We start from the raw sequence: 17911 nt of genomic DNA, 5'->3' as shown, positions 1-17911 counted from the left end.
GTTTTAGCAAAAGCAAGTCTCATAGCAGTCTGGGTACAATGCAGGCCTGATTCCCCACGGGAGAACCTATCTGTGGGTGTGGCCCTGCGTGCCATTTGCTCCCCACTGGTTTTCCACATGTAGGCTGAGCTACAATCCCACGCCATGCGAAGAGGTTCCCTATACTCACATGCAAACTACGGTGGTCAGTTACGGAATACACCCATCCCCCATTTTTACCAAATCTGATTTTGTCTTGGGTGTGGGGGACACCAAATTATGGTTCTGACCAATGGGACAGAATTTAAGGGTTTCTGGGAAAACTTACTTTCTTGATGTAGGTATTATTACTCCTTCCTGTCTTCCTCTTTGCCTTTTAATCATTCTCCCTTCTTCCTGACACCTAAACATGAGGCTGGAGGTGGAATAGCCTTTTTGCATCTGTGTCTCAACAGGCAAGAAGATACAGGTCTCTGTGCTAAGAACAATAGTGAAAATACAGAGCTCATGACAACCCAAGACTACACTGGACTTCTTTTTGACTTCAAATAAAGTCCCATTTGGTTAGACTCTCTTGGGTACCTGTTAATTGCTGTTGGACTTAAACCAATACCCAAAGTATATTTTTCTTTTTAAATCCCCTTCAGGAAAATGACTACCTAAACTACAGTGGTGGTGCACATATACTGAACTTGGAATGATAACAGAGATTAGTGTGGCCCCTGTGCAAGGATGATACATGGGTCTGTAAAGCATTCCATATTTAAAAAATAAAATCAAACGCAGTGTCTCATATTTTGAGTTATGCATGATATGCAATACTGTAAAATAAAACATGCAACTTCATGTTACCAAACAAGAATATATTGGGGCCTTCTTTGTATAGTACTCGCAACGTAAGTCCTCATATGATAATATTATGCATACAGTTTTTAGAAGAGGTGGGGAAAAGGGCAAATAGCTCCGTGCAGCATTCTCAGCTCCCCATCTGCTACTGCATTATCGTAAAGGACTGTCCAATGGATGTGGTAAACAATAAAAGGTAAGTAATGATAGATTACATTTTTCAAATACTTACCATGTGCTGCCATCATTCTAAACATTTTATGTGAAATTAATTTGACCCTGATAAAACCCTATGATGAAGGCTTTTATCATCACCCCTCATAAAAGAAACAAAAACAACCAATTCACAAAGAATTTTTAAGTGCACATTCTATTGGAATAGAAAATTACTAAAAGCATAATTGGCCTTCACACTGGCAGCAAAATTTTAAAGTAATATACCTTGTGTTTATTTAGAAGAAACTCCCAGGTTCAAACTGACTATAGGATGAAACAAGGCAAAAAGGAAAAAAAAAAAAAGCTTTAATAAAGTAGTCTTGCAGTGCTTACTGATGGAGGTATGTGCAGCAAGAAGTACTTGAGATAATACCTTAGGTCAGCTGTACTTCATCATTAAAAAACAAATAAATACTGAAACAGGACACAGCAGGCAGACAGTGGAGTGTAGCAGCTGTACGTATGCATAGATGAACAGTAGAAAAGTTGTTCGGCTGACAATGTCAGTTATATGAAAGTGGCTGATCTATATATCCCAGCCCACAGCCAAAACTTATTTTTCATTGGTGCCTTAGTCTCAGAGCATAGCCCAAAAGATCTAAAGGTGAACAAGAGACGTGATCAAATATTTAAACACTTCTCATATCACCATGGAAAAGTGTGGTCGAAATAGTGACAATGTCTTACAGAAACTCTTCTGGGTGAGGCTTTTTTTTTTAGTTTATTGAAAAACAAAGTTCTTCAACAAAATTATTAGCAGCAAAACTTGAAAAGTATCCTGAATGTGATTAAAATGTCTTCTAGTTTCAACTACAAAACTCCTTAAAGACTTTAATGACAATAAAGCAGTGTGAATCAGAATCATAGGGTTCAACATTCCTTAACCCTATGGGACAGATCAAATAGTTTTTGAAAATGGTGCATTTCTGGTTTTAAATATGAAAGTCAAAGTGAAGTAATTCATTAAGAAATCAAGAAAACATTTTTGGCAATACTTTCATGATGCTGTGTATATGTACAGATCTAAGAAGGAAAGACAGGAATGTGGCAAGCTATTTCATTCTAGTTTTAAAAATTTTTTTAGCCCTGGCTGACGTAGCTCAATGGATTGAGCGCGGGTTCAATGGATTGAACCCATGTCGCAGGTCCGATTCCCAGTCAGGCCACTTACTTGGGTTGCAGGCCACAGCCCCCAGCAACCGCACATTGTTTCTCTTTCTCTCTCTCTCTCTCTCTCTCTCAAAATAAACAAACAAAATCTTAAAAACAAACAAACAAAACCCACTGATATTTGCCCTGGCTGGCGTAGCTCAGTGGATTGAGCATGGGCTGCGAACCAAAGTGTCACAGGTTCGATTCCCAATCAGGGTACATGCCTGGGTTGCAGGCCATGACTCCCAGCAACTGCACATTGATGTTTCTCTCTCTCGCCCTCTCTTTCTCCCTCCCGTCCCTCTCTGAAAACAAATAAATAAAATTCTAAAATAAATAAATAAATAAATAAATAAATTAAATTTACCTTAGAGAGGGGAATGAAGGGAGAGAGGAAGTGTAGTTGCCTTTCTTGTGCACCCCCTACTGGAGACCTGGGCCAGCAACCCAAACATGTTCCCTGACTGGGAATAGAACTGGTGACCCTTTGGTTCACAGGTCAGGGCTTAATCCACTGAGCCACACCAGTCAGGGTGTTCTATTTTTGTTAAAAAAAAAAAAGGATTGAGGCCCTAAGGTCACCAGATCTATTCCCAGTCAGGGCACATGCGTGGGTTATGGACCAGGTCCCCAGTTGGGGGCGTGCAAGAGTCAACTGATCAATGTGTGTCTCCCACATTGATGTTTCTCTCCCTCTCTTTTTCCCTCCCTTCCCCCCTTTCTAAAAGTAAACCCCCCAAAAAAAATTTAAAAAGAAAAAGGCAACACAACTAGGAGAAGACATCTTCACCTGAGACACAACACAAACTGGTACTGGTATTGGTTGATATAAGATAATGTGATAGGTTATCTCTTAACAAGTTAACAAATTATATATTCACATGAGTGCTGTTCCTTTAAAAATAATTAACCCTTGGGTTACAAAGGTACATATAAAGGATATATAAAATAGTGGTATTTATCTATCACTAATTTACCGAACATATTTTTCTATGAATACAATATTTTTAGTTTCTTTCCCTAACACAAAGATGTATAGGTACAGCAGTTATAATCAGGATTATTCAGGTGATAAAAATCTCTTTTTAAAAAAGACACAGGTTGGCCCTGGCTGGCATAGCTCAGTGGATTGAGTGCAGGCTGCGAACCAAAGTGTCGCAGGTTCGATTCCCAGTCAGGGCACATGCCTGGGTTGCAGGCCATGGCCCCCAGCAACTGCACATTGATGTTTCTTTCTCTCTCTTTCTCCCTCCCTTCCCTCTCTAAAAAATAAATAAAATCTTAAAAAAAAAAATACACAGGTACCAACACAGGTATCAACTCTTAACTGGTGACCAAGATTCTAAGGCTGAGAAGCTTTCTCTGATACTTAGCACATTCCTAGAAAAGCCTTTCTTCTTTGGGTGTCCCAATAATAAGCTCAAGGACTGAAAATACTTTTTTGAGACTAAACAAAATTATCAGGAAGGCAAATCTGTTATTCAATGTACATTACAAATTGTGAAGAAACTTCATAAAGAATTTGACTTCTTTTGTCATTACTCTAATTGCTAAGTTCACAAAGAGCTGCTTGCATTATTGTATATTCAAAGGTGAGAACAGAATCCTAATGACTAAAAGCTTACCAAATCGACACCCACATCACTACATCATATTCTGGACCTATCCTGGCCTGAAATAAATGCCTGGTCATAGCATTTTTAAAAGGCTAGGAATATACTCTGACCGGGTGGCTCAGCTGGTTGGAGTGTCATTCATACACTACAAGGTTGTGGGTCTGATTCTCAGTAAGGGCAGATACCTGGGATGGGGGCTTGGTCCCTGGCAGGGAGGCATACCGGAGGCAACCGATCAGTATTTCTCACATTGATGTCTTTCCCCCTTATTCTAGTATCTATAAACATATCCTTGGATGAGGATTAAAAAACAAAATGAAAAAGCTAGGAAGAAATGTCCTGTATTTCACAAGGAATCTTAGAAATTCTCAGAAACACCAGTGAAGACACTGGTTAACAGTTGAGGGAGTAATCTTTTTGATGTTTTGAGAATCTCCTAGAAATTTAGCAGTCACTGGTGATTTTGATAAGCAGAATTTCAATGACATGTTGAGGACAGATACAATATGCTAATGGAAAAACAGTAACTTGGATCTCTCTCTCCAGAAGCTTAGTTAAGTCAAAGAAAGTTAGTCTAAAAGGAAAACATGTAAACATGTTTTTGCTGAGGGACAGACAAGCCTGGATAAGTGAGAGTGGCCTGAGGACGGGGGAAGTGGTGAAAGACGGAGAACAGATCTTTGGTGCAGTTCACTGCTGAGATGAACCACCAATGAGACAAAGGAAGAAGGCAAAGAAACAAACCCAGAAAATTCTGGCACTAGGGTATTACAAAGTGTTGAGATGGTAGAATAAAAGAGTTGGGAGTCATCAGAGAGAGCCTGCAGGAAGGAGAGGAAAAAATGTCCTAGGAGCAAAATGAATGACTGGTAAATAGCACCAAGAATCCAGCTGAGATCTGAGGAAAATTAATATGTAAATGAGTTAGCATATGTTTAGTGCAGTGCCAGAGTGTTATACCAGTGTTGTTACAGAACAGCATTAATCTGTAAGTATTCACCAGACATCTGCCAAAAAAACCCCACAAACAACAACAACAACAACAAAACACAAAAAAAAACCCCAACTTTACATGAGAGTTAAAAACAAATAAAAAGAACCCAGGGAAAATAGTTTGAGACTGAGAAAAAACCAAAACCCCAAAAATCCTTGAAAAAAAAGACCTATTATGGCTTCAATGTTTGAATCTCTCCAAATTTATAGGCTGAAGTCCCAATCCCCACTGTATTGGAAATTGAAGATGGGGCCTTTGGGTGGTAATGAGGGTGGGGCTTTATGATGGGTTGGTGTCCTTTTGAGGCCCCAGAGATACTGCTCTCACTATGCATGCATATAAAGAAGGCAGCCTGTAAGCGCATAACAAGATGGTGGCAGAATGAAGCCTATCTTGTCAGCATTTTGATCTTGGACTTCTGCACCTCCAGAACTGTGAGAAATACATTTATTTTATTTAAACCATTTGGCCTGAACTGACCAGGAAAAACTCTTAAAATACCCCAGGAAAGATACTGAATTTGCGGATTAAGACAGAAGGCTAAAAGAAGGGAGACCAGAAAACAAGAATGAGCTTTTGGAAATTAAAAATGTGATACTTGAGCCCTGGTTGTTGTGGCTCAGTGGACTTGAGTGACAGCCTGTAAACCAAAAGGTCACCAGTTTGATTCCCAGTCAGGGCACATGCCTGGGTTGCAGACCAGGTTCCCAGTGGGGGCGTGCAAAGCAACTGATCGATGTATCTCTCATACATCGATGTTTCTCTCCCTCTCTTTCTGCCTCTCTTCCACTCTATAAAATCTTTTTAAAAATGTGATACTTGACATTACGTTAAAAAATGAGGTAAAAAGGAAAAGATCAGAGGTCAAATCAAGGAAATTCTCTCAGAAAGTTAAAAACCAAAGGTAAAGAGATGGAAATCAGGAGAGAAAGAAAAATGGAAGATCAATGCTGCAATTCCAGAAAGACAAGACTGGGGGTGGGGTGGGGGTGGAATGTGGCAATTATTATATAATACAAGAATTTCCCAGAAATGAAGGAAAATGAGTCTGACTAAGAGAGCCTGCCAACTGCCCAAAGCTAATTAAAACACACACCTTCACCAGGGCATTCCATGGTAAAATTTCTGAAGAAAATCTCCTGAAGCAGAAAAATGGTTACACACAAAGGTGTTATCAGAAATGGCAGATTAAGCCCTGGCTGGCGTAGCTCAGTGGATTGAGCGCGGGCTGGGAACCAAAGTGTCCCAGGTTCGATTCCCAGCCAGGGTACATTCCTGGGTTGCAGGCCATAACCCCCAGCAACCGCACATTGATGTCTCTCTCTCTCTCTCTCTCTCTCTCTCTCTCTCTCTCTCTCTCTCTCTCTCCCCCCCTCCCTCCCTTCTCTCCCTAAAAAAATAAAAATAAATAAAAATCTTAAAAAAAAAAAGAAACGGCAGATTAAAAGACAATGAAGCAGTGGCATCAAAATTCTCAAGGAAAATGAATTCCAACCTGAAATCCTGTAATATATCAGTTTAAACATAAGCTATTTTCAGATGTGCAAGTTTTTGGAAATCTTACCTCTATGAACCTTTTCTCAGAAAGCTAGTCAAAAATGTTCTTCTCTAAAATGAGGGAATAAACAAGCAATTAGGTATAGTGTTCAGCAAACAAAGGACTCTAACTCAGGAGAAAAGTAAAGTCTGAGATGCTGAAGGGCAGAAAGCCTGCAAAGCACCAGTCCAGACCACAGCTCCAGTTCATTATCTGAGACTATATAGAAAACAAGTTTTCAGAGGGCTTTTGGAATTTTGTGGCGATTTTGAGAAAACTCAGTGATAGGAACATAGAAATTTTCAAAGGAAACAAAAAGACCAGAAAATTAGTAACAGGAAAAACAAAGAATTATAAGAGAAACGACATATAACCGTAACTTGACTCAAATGAACAACACTCCCACATAGTCATGAGGTAAAAACTGTCTACGAATTAAATATAAAAAAACTGCCATCTCTCTTAACTGGGATCTATATATGGGAGAATGGGAGGGTAATGATAGCACCCAAATTCCTGTCATAACAGGAAGTTACTCAAGTACAATTTAGAAACATCAAAAAATACCTGTATAAATACATAATTTAGAAAGGTGAAGATCAATGCATGCTGGAAACAGCTTAGAATTAAAAACAGATGCTTTTGTGGAGCAGGATTTGGCAGTAGGCAAGTTTAAAACTGGGATATCACACTGTTCATTACAAGTACTTTAAGATTAGCATTAGTTTTTAATCTATGTACATTACTTGGTTAAAAAACTAAAATAACTAGACCTAAAAAGTCTTTCCCCTGTGTTGCTCTACTCCTGCTCTTCAAGACATAAAACTTGTTAAATAATTTAGCATAAAAAGTAATTTCTTAATTTAAAACAATGCCACAAATATCAAAGTAGTAGTAAAGCATGCATTAAGCTCATACAAATGGTGCTTTACAAAATCAATCTTTTACACGCATTTTTGTAACTTCTTAGGCAAATATTTTAAGTATTTGCTATAACACTAAAAATACAAGTATAATAGCACTAAATAGCTTCATAACAAATGCATTTTAAGTAGTCATTGCTGATACCCCTAACTCCATGCTAAAAAAAAGTATAATTTTGGTTTTTGATAGTGAAACTACACTGCAACTGTTCTCTGTCAGGGTATCCAACACTGGAACTTAAATGTGTATAATGAAGTGATGTCTCAAAGTATTGCACTTCTAAAGTTTTCTTGGTCCATTTAACACAGAAATGCTAGTAAGGTGCTTATTTCTTCAGCCAGGTAAGCCTTAGAATTTCAGGCCAAATTACTGGAGGTATCAAAAGTCAGAAGTGTTTTCCTGGGTCTGACAGCCAGAATATCTCTAAGAAGTTTACTCAGAACCTGGTTTGGAAGGGAGAAGGCTCATTCTTACCACCCCTAAATTTCTGGATACCTTTCTAATTTGGGCTTTGTAATACATTCAAAATAGTGCCATGAGATGTTTAAAAAACATTTATCCTTAAAAATACTAGAATGTTCTTTGAAAACTTATTACACTTACTCTTTTAAAGTATTCTAACTTAAAGAAGTTTAGGAAAGGGAAAAATGAACATAAAAAGTTTATTTCTAGCCCTGAAAGAACAAAGTTATTGAACAGAGTCATCAAATACAGCAGTTAATGTCAATGTAACAATTAAATAATTAAAAGGGATTAAATTAAAAATAAGTCAATATAAAATTTGAAGACAAAAGCTGCTTTCACTTAATTACATTTCTATCTACCAACATAAAAAAAAATCAAACCCAAAATAAAACACATCCCTACTAAAAATGTTCAATTCCAAATATAATTCTCTGCTTAATACAGAAGAATGAAAATTTGCTTGACACATTTTCTTTCTCCCTCTCATTTGGCGACATTCTAGAATGGTGAGTGAGAAAGACTTCAGTTCTCTCAAGGTCAGGCCAGTGTTGGATTCTCTTTTGTAATTCCCACAATGCCTACCACAGTGTCTTTGCTGAAGTGGTCAACAAATATGTTGAGAAAAAAATGTATTTGTGCATATTTTTCCTTTCTTATACACATGCATATACATGTACTGCGAAAAAATGGATTTGGATTGTTTAAATATCTGTTACGGGAGTAATGAAGACAATCTTTTTTTATATTATTATGAAAATCCACTATAAAAAAACAAAACCAAAATGAGCGCTAATCTGGATTTTGGCTATATTTTAGAATTGATTTTTTGACATTTCACTAGATATGGATCTCAGTATATTTAAAATATTTTAGATTAAAAAACTGATGCAAATTCTTTAAGTACTCATATTTTTTATTTCTAACGATAGCTACTGCTTGATCAGATCTAGACTTATTCTGGCTAGAATACAGTATATTTAAACAAACATATTTATGTGAGCCCTTAAAGAAATACTCATAGGTAGTTTTAAATTGCTTATTAAAGGCACAGGTTCATTTAGGGCTGGTGGTAACTAGACAAGCAGCTTAATATTTATAAGTGAAAGGGAAGAGAATTATGTGCCAGGCATTCAACACATGAAGAGAGTTGTGTAAGCCTTAGTTTCTGATGTTAACACAATCACTCTACTTGTTTACAATTCCAGGTAGGATAAAATATTCAATATTTTCATGGTTTCCCGGTTTTAACTGTCCCTAACAGCAGCAAAAGGAATAAAAGGAGAAGGAAAATTTAAGACTGCTAGAGTCTAAAATATAATAAATAAGTACTATAGTAATACTGTCCTAATAATACAAGAGGACTAAGGTAACTTTTAGATTTCAATGGGAATTTTCATTCTGAAGTGATGACAAAAAGGGTAAATACAAAAAGCAGTTATTTAAAAAACATGAACCTTGATTCAGATATAATTTTTCTTTCAGTAAGATCTAAGCACTGTAATTTAAAATTGACTGATATATCACAATTCTGTACTGCGTTTAAGGTTATTCTGTTTAAAAATGACCCATTTCAGAACCAAAATTTCTATTACAAGTTAGTTTATCCAATTAAGTAAAGAATAAACCACAGTGTAGTTCCCTTAACCTAGGAGTCAGGTTTTAATGACAAAGTCCGTTGCCAGCAATGGACATGCAGGTAACCAACCAAAGTTGTAAATACAAACCCCAAACTGCTTCTATAAACTGGAAAGACCTTTGTTGAGTTGTAGGAATACAAATGGGGCATTGGCACTGAGTTCAATGAATATGGTCTTTGTGACTTATGCATGAGGTGCCAGCTAGAGTGGTCATGACCATCAGTCTTATCATCTAGTTGGTTTTCACTGGTAGCACCTTCTTCACCGTAATTCATCCAGAAAATTATTTACAAAGAATGTTCAAATCTGGAATTCAAAGAGACAATGTGGCTTTCCACCAGAAATAAACCAGCTTGTTCCTGTAATTCAGTAATAGCTATAGAGGCCAATATAATCCAGAGAAACGTGAAGTCAAGAATCGAATTGAAAAAAGAGACCATTAAGTGCTCTAGATAAAAGTTTCATTATCTATTTTACTCATTTCTGTGAAAAACTTCCTGCATTATCAATAAAAAACCAGCCATTTCTATTCTTATATCTGTATCTTATACACAGATGACTGGAATGATAGGAAATAAAACTGTATTAGTCCCCCCGCCCAATGTACTCCAAAACATCACAATTGTTTTTATTCATGATCTGTACTATTACAGGATGGTAAGCAGGCATGAAATTAATACGAGAATGGTGGGAACATTCCCATGTTCCAAAATCAAACCACAGATTTTTCTCTTTTATGTGGCTCTTGGCAGTCAGAAAGGACAGTATTGCATCCAAATACAAAACAATAAAGAAATAAGGAGAGAGGAAAAGGAGAGGAAGAAGAGACCAGAAGTGGGGGTGTAGGTGGGGGGAGGGAGACTCTAATAATGCTACAGGTCACAGACCTTTTAAAATCTTTAGAATAAAAAAAAATATTGCTATCAACAAGGACATTTTATTTTTCTTCCTTTCCCCCAGTTTTGTACCTAAACATTATTTACTTATTTGAAAAAAAAATATGAACTAACTCAACATATCAAATGATCCATAAATTTATCAAGAACTACTGTCAGTTCTCAGACAGTAAAACATTGGTAATGGTTTAGGTACAATGTTTTTAACAAATCTCTACAGTTTATTGGTCAGCAGCTGCATCTCCATGTAACTGACAAGTCTCTTTCATGAATACGATCTCATCTAATTATCTGAGAGCTCAATAAGGTTCAAGTCTTTCTCACTTTGTCTCTACTAGCTCCAAATATTCTCTCCTTTAAATGGAAAAGAGTTAATTCTGAAAATTCAATTGTTATTATATTATTTACTATAGGGGGAGGGTGAGAGAAGGTTAATTAAAAAACAAACTAAAATTACAACATATACAGAAACTTATTTCCAAAATGATGGGGAAAAAAGGGGAAGAGGAAAGTAGGGACACTAAAAGTTAGAAGAACAAATCCTGAAGCCAAATCTGAAGAGGAAACAGTCAAAAAGAAAACAAAATTATAAAGATGTACAATCAATGGGATTCTTTTTCTGTCTCAATGATTTAGTTATAAATATAGATTATTAGTCTTCTCTTTATACATGTAACAAATGCCAAGCACTTCACTACCATGATATTTCTAAAATTGACTTTCACATTTGTTAAAAAAGGTAAAAATCACATACTTTTCTTCCCTTCCCCCAGTTCAAATTCTGAACTGAAATATTACAACAGCTGGTTCTAATTCTATACAAAGTTAAATCATATTAATCTCCTTTGCCAGTATAAGGAGTTACATAATTTCTATCAAACTTGCCTCAAATTTAGGCCTTAGAAAAATTTCTCAAAGCAACTCAAAAGGAGCAATTCAAGAAAAAAGAAAGCTACAGAGAGAAAAGAAGACCAGCAGATGAGACAAATAACTGAAGAACTCAAATCTACCATTCAAGTACTGAAAATACCCCAAAAGGGACAATGAATGGAATCTATTACAATGAAATCAGCAAAATAAAATGCAACTCTCAAGCATGATAAATGGCCCCGCTGGGCTGTCTGCTGAAAGAAGGCTAGTGATTCATTCCACAATTCCTTTTGGACCCTAAAGAAGGGATTCAATAGAAGGTTGTCATTCTGTTTTGCAATTTTCTCTTGGTTGTCTTCAGGAAGTAGTTGTTTGCTTTTTTCCTACATGTTGTGCAGGCCATTTCCTTAAAACCCGAAAGAGTAATAATTTTCATATATTAAAATATTTCTTTTAGAAAATGGAAAAGGAACATGAGGCCATGGCAACGATGTTAACGATTACTCTTCATTGCTTCTTTAGCTGCCATAATCAGTGGTGTCAAGCTAGATAATGGTTTGGCCAGTTTCAGGAAAGGATGCTGCCAGAAAGAGGGAAGAAAAATAAATTTATAAATGTCACCAATTTAGAAGCTAAATATTCCCTTTCAATTAAAGCCCCAAACATTTTAAAGGGCTATGGTATATTTAATAAACACATATTTCAATACTTGCATAAAATTGGCATAACCAATACATCATTTCCTTTATAAAATGACAGTTAAATGACCCAGATACCTATGCCAGCAATGAACTGGTCTGAGAACTGATAATATGCAAAAATTCACATACTTATTATAATATGATGGTTATGTTAGTCCCAGCAAATGAAATCCTAAACTGTGGCAACTGCCATGCTACTGTTGATGAATGAGCATTGAAATGTAACTAATAACCTCATGTCAACTTTCTGTTGGTTACTCAAAAAAGTCAACTTTTTCCAAAAATAGTATCATTTCCAAATTCACCTGTAACAATTCTTTGGCCGAACCCCTTTTCTCCACATCCATCTCCAAACATCGATTTAAGAAATCCCGAAATATTGGTGAAAGTTTCTCTGGGTTCTGAAGTTCTGGAGTTCCATTAGTCGCTATCAGGTACAAAGCCTTTAAAAAAGAACACCTGTTACATACTTCAGGTAGCAGCTCAGCACAGTGAGAGAGTGCTTTATAACACTTGTAGCCCTTTTTTACTTCAGTAAAGACAGTCACCAAGAACACTAATGTGAGGTCAGGATTCTTTCTACCCATCTTGGGTAGATATTTTTTCCTTTGTTTTAGACATTACATTTCCCCAACTTCTTTCTCAAAAATTAGCTTCATCTTTTTTTTGGTGGGTGGGGGCAGGGGTGGAAGGTAGAGGTTATGTGTAATACATAATGATAAAAAAACTGTAATATGTAAAGGAATAAAGAAAATGACCACAATCCCACCATTAACATATATAATAGCATCCCCTTTACCTTTCCCAGGCTTTTTTCAAGTCACACCACATTTCAAAACAATGTAATTTATTAAAACCATTTAAAAAAACTAGTTATATATATGTAGCTAGAGATGAAAAGGCAGAACACAGAGGATTTTTGGGACAGTGAATACACTGTATACTATAATGAAGGACACATGTCATTCATTATACATTTGTCCAAACCCACAGAATGTATACTATCTGGAGCAGGAACCCTAATGTAAACTACGGACTCCAAGTGAGAATGATGTGTCAATGCAGGTTCACTGACTGTTAAGAAATGTAAGCTCTGGTGAGGGATGTCGACAATGAGGCTATGCATGTGTCGTGGAGGTGGGTATACAGGAAATCTGTGCCTTCCCCTCAATTTTGCTGTGAACTGAAAACTCCTCTTTTAGAAAGTTTAAAGGAAAAACCCAAAAACCAAAACTAGCTATATCCCCAGCTTCTTCATTATGGACAACTGATTAGAGCCGGAAAATTATTTTAATGGTTGAATTGACTAGTGTCTTTAATTATATGAATGTTTCATAATTTAATCAATCACCTTTGGAAAATCTTTATATTATTCTCTATGTACTCTTCTGATTATTTTCTTTAAATTTCTAGAAATGAAATTAAAAAAAAAAAATCTAATATTCATTTAAGTTACTTCCCCTGATAGAGGAGAATAGAGTTCACTAGCAGCTTTCACACTTTTCAAAGCAACAAACTCATCTTTTTGGTTGAATTTTGTCCCAATATCAGGTAGACTACAGTAAACAACATTTCCCAATGCTTCCTGTGCAAAATTGCATATTCCCACTGTTCTACTACCATTTTCTGTTGTTGCCCATTCATATTTGTCTGTGAATTTACACACCAGGCACCAGGAACAGACTCGGGCCACTGTGCACCGTGCTGAGTTCACAGGAGTGCAGGGAATGGCAGCACAGGCCAGTGTTATAGGTTCATTTTACTGTCTTAGCCCAGGTTGAGTAGATGTAACTCTTTCTGTCATTATTTTAATGCTCATTTCAGGGTTTACATAGCATACACCTTTCAATTACCATCATCACCACATTATGCCACTTCACACAGAGTATAATCTTATGATTCTCCCCCTTAGCCTGATGTGTTTGTCATTTTATTTATACATGTTCTTTTCTTCCCCAATATTATTTGTATTGAAACTGTTTTATCTTTTTTTGTTAATTTTTTGTGTTTTTTAAAAAGTTTTATCACCCTGGCTGGTGTGGTTCAGTGGATTGAATGCCAGCTTGAGAACCAAAGGGTCACTGGTTCTATTCCTGGTCAGGGCACATGCCTGGGTTACAGCTGGGTCCCTGGCTGGGGGTGTTCGGGAGGCAACTGCTCTCTTTCTCCCCCCTTTCCCCTCTCTCTAAAAGTAAATAAATAAAATCTATTTTAAAAAATTTTAAAGATATTTACATAAAGAGAAAATCATATATATTTTACCAATTTAGTTACTATTTCTAGTGTTCTTATTTTTCTAATATGAAACCATATTACCATTTTCTATTTGAGAAGCTTCCTTTAATATTTCCTGTAGTGTATATCTGCTGATGAAAAATTCTTTCAACATTTGTATGTTTGAAAAAAATCTTTATTTCACTTTAGTTTTTAAAAGGTATTTGTTGGATGTACAATTCTTGGTTGACTGATTTTTTTCTTTCAAATTTCATTGCACACGTATTAGAATTTATCTCACAGTTCACTGATGCTATCTATTTCGTATTTTTAAAAGATTTCATTTTGAGAGAGGGGAAAGAAGAAAGAGAGGGAAACATCAATGTGTGGTTGCCTCTTGCGTGACCCCTACTGGGGACCTGGCCTGCAACCCAGGTATGTGCCCTGACTGGGAATCGAACTGGCGACCCTTTGGTTTTCAGGCTGGCACTTTGTCCACTGAGCCACACCAGCCAGGGCAGATTTCACTGCATTTGTAATGAAGGGGGACAGAATTAAAGATAATACATTAGAACAATTGAAAGAGCCCACTTTTAGGCTTCTTCCACTTCTTATCTAAGAACTTAAATATTTATCTAGATTTATTGCTTGGAGCAAAACCTTTATTCCATAATTGTTTTAGCTATTATTTGATTGCCCTAAGTTTGTTCTCTACAAGATTTTTAAAAATATTTATTTATGCATGTATTTTAGAGAGAAGGGAAGGGAGGGATAAAGAGAAGGAGAGAAGCATCAATGTGAAAGAGAAACATCTATCGGTTGCCTTTCATATGTACCCTGACTGGGGATCAAACCTGCAACCTAAGGAATCAAATTGGTGTTTTTCTGCTTTGTGGGATGACGCCCAACCAACTGGGCCACATTAGTCAGGGCCCTCTAGAAGATTTTTATGACGGGTTCACAGGCTGGTGCTCAATCTACTGAGCCACACCATACAGGGCATCTATTTTACCTTTTTAAAAATTTCATTTCTGTCTCTATGTTTCCTTTGGATAGTTTCTATTACTATGTCTATGATTATTATTAAATCATCAATCATTTTTCCTGTATGTATTACCTGCCATTTATCCAATTTCATATTAGTTTGTAAATTTAATAAAAAAAAATGTACATTCTAAATGTTACTACTTAACAACTGGAATGCAGTTATATAAATTGTTTTCATGTCCTTGTGTGCTAATGCTTTTATCTGCATGAGTTCTGGGTAAGTTTTTCTTATTATTATAGGTTGCAATTTTCCTCTTTTGCCTGTCTGGTAAACTTTGGATATTTGGGTGCTGTATATACCTGTAGTCTTATAAATATTCTTCTTTGTTTTGGGACACAGTTACTTTGGAACTTTAGAACAAATCCCTTTGGGTCTTGTTTTTCAGATTTTAGGTGGGACCTAACAAATCTGTTAAGATTTGTGAGACTACAGCAGCATGCAGTCTAGGGGTAATTATTTCCTATCACTGAGACAAGACTCTTAAGTCCTCTACTCAACATCCTGTCAATCACAAGGTTCTCCACTAGGGCTGGCAGAGATAGACACTATTCCCAACCCTGTGTGAGCAGCAGGTACCCATTCTCTCCAATCTTAGCAGATGGATATATCCTGACCCTGGATAGATTCTTCACACAGGTATGCCAATCTCTGTTGAATGCTCAATGGGGATCTTCCACAAATCCTGAGTCTTGTCTCTGCGAAGGTTTCTCCACTCCTGCACTCTGTGTCTTGTGAACTCCAGCTGCCTGGGTCTCCCCAGACTCGTGTCCACAGCCTCAACTCAAGGAGTCCCTGCACCCCACCTGGATTGTCCCTCCCTATGCATGGCCTGGAAACTCTCAAGACATTAAGCTGGAGCAATTGTAGGGCTCACCTCATGCCTTTCCTGTTTTTAGAGATCACTATTCTTCATAGTCTGATCTCCAAGTGTCTTGAAAACCACTGTTTTATATATTCCAGTAGAAGGGTTAATCTGGTCCCTGTTATTTCATCTTGGCAGGAAGCAGAAGTTCCTGTTTGTTAAGTTTCCACCAATTACATACACAGGGCCAACTCCAATGCTCAAGTCTCAGTTTGGATCTTACCTGACTTAACTGTAGTTTCTGACAAGCTGATATTTCCATCACTTTTTTTGGATGTAGATTCCAGGGCAAATGTTTATTTGGTTTTATCTACCTCTCTGGCCATACCTTCTCAGTATCCTAGTCTGACACATAACTGTTAGTTATGGAATGTCTCAGGATGTAAGGTGAATCTCCTCTATGGTCTGTCTATGCCCACTAGACCTGGTGATCCTCTGTAGTCTCACAGCTTTATAATAAGTCTCAATTTTATGTTTCTAGCCTGGATCCCAGACTTGCATACCCAATAGCCTATTCAATATACCCACTTGGATGTCTTCATAGGCATCTCAACAAGTCTAAAATATGTTAACAGGTTATCTCCTGATCTTCTACCTGCCACCCCATCCACCCCCCACTCTACCTATACCCTTCCCTATTTCAATTCAAGTGAACTGAGTTCAAACTTCATCTTTTCAGGTGCTTAGGCCCAATTCCTGCGGTCATCTCTCTCTCACTCATGTAGGCTCTCCTTTAAAAATACATCCAGAATCCAGAATACCTTTTCCCACCTCCACTGACATCATCCTTGTCTAAGCTATCATCTTTTCTTGCCTGGATTATTGCAACACTCTCCTAATTGTTCTTCTTTTGCCTTTATCTCCCTTGAGTCTTTCCAACACAGCCAGGATAATCCTGTTAAAGTATAAGTAAAACCATTTCACTTTTCTGCTCAAAACTGACCATTGGTTTCATCAACTTACTTGTGTGGAATCCAGAAACCTTAGAGGCCTAATAAGGCACAACACAGTCCGGCCTCATTTCGTTACTATCTACCCTTTTTTTCTCTTGCTATGTGTTCAATGACTGCTAACTATGCTGGAACCCTGAATGATTTTTTAATACATCAGGAGTGCTTCTGCTTTAGGGCCATTGCATATGCTATGCCTTCTGATTACAATGTACCTCCTCTATGTAACTCAGTTATCATCACTCTCTTACTTCCCCTGTTCAAATGTCAACTCTGTAAAGCTCTCTTCAAAGCACTCTTTTGAAAATGAACTCAACTGACTTCCTGCCTACCAGTCCCAGTACTTAAGAGTCCATCATCATTTAATATATTACATATGATTCTTATTGTTTATTGCTTCTCTCCTTTTCCTATGAGTACAAAAATTATGTTGGTTTTTTTAGACAGTGCCTTGAACAGTGCCTAATAGAGCAGATCTTTGAGTCAATATTTACTGAACAAATCAATAAAATTAGAAGGTTTTAGCTCTGCCTGGCATGGCTCAGATGGTTGGGTGTCATCCTGCAAGGCACATGCCTGGGTTGTGGGTTTGGTCCTGGTTGGGGCATGTATGAGAGGCAACCAATTGATGATGCTCTCCCTCCCTTCCCCTCTCTCTAGAAATGGATAAATCCAATCTTTAAAAAAAATTAGAAGGTTTTAAAAATCATTCTTAAAAGTGTTCTAAAATTCACTACCTCTATAACAGTTCTTTAATTGCTTACTTGAACTGGAATCTTTGCAAGAAGATAAAAAGCACCCAGGAAAAACAATTAAAATTCATGCCATCCACATAGGGAATCTCCTACACATACCCATTACCTTGGCCTCCGGAGCCCATTTAATAGCATGTCCAACTTACTTGGAAAAAAAATTCTTTTAAATCTCTGGCAATAAACTGTAGTCACATACAGCAATTTAAAATTACCCTTTTATTTATTTTCTTAAAAGATTTTATTTATTTA

At 36.9% G+C, this 17911-nt stretch overlaps 1 protein-coding gene and 1 pseudogene across 4 annotated transcripts in view; one reads left to right on the top strand and one right to left on the bottom strand.

Annotated features, from left to right (window-relative positions):
- Positions 1-648: 648 nt before the first annotated feature.
- On the top strand, positions 649-746 carry LOC123827600 (annotated as a pseudogene).
- Positions 747-7912: 7166 nt separating this feature from the next.
- Positions 7913-17911, bottom strand: part of PAK2 (p21 (RAC1) activated kinase 2) — a 91093-nt gene continuing 81094 nt past the window's right edge. For all 4 annotated transcript variants that reach the window (XM_045851066.1, XM_045851064.1, XM_045851065.1 and 1 more), the window contains 2 exons: positions 12139-12276; positions 7913-11712 (listed from right to left, as the gene is read on the bottom strand). In XM_045851066.1, coding sequence (XP_045707022.1) covers positions 11626-11712; positions 12139-12276 — 225 coding nt within the window. In that variant the 3' untranslated portion in view covers positions 7913-11625. The remainder of the gene's footprint in view (positions 11713-12138; positions 12277-17911) is intronic.

Source organism: Phyllostomus hastatus, unplaced genomic scaffold, assembly GCF_019186645.2.
Source record: "Phyllostomus hastatus isolate PE091 unplaced genomic scaffold, TTU_PhHast_1.1 phas_contig_86, whole genome shotgun sequence".
NCBI lineage: Eukaryota > Metazoa > Chordata > Mammalia > Chiroptera > Phyllostomidae > Phyllostomus > Phyllostomus hastatus.
This window is presented reverse-complemented; position numbering and strand designations above follow the sequence as displayed.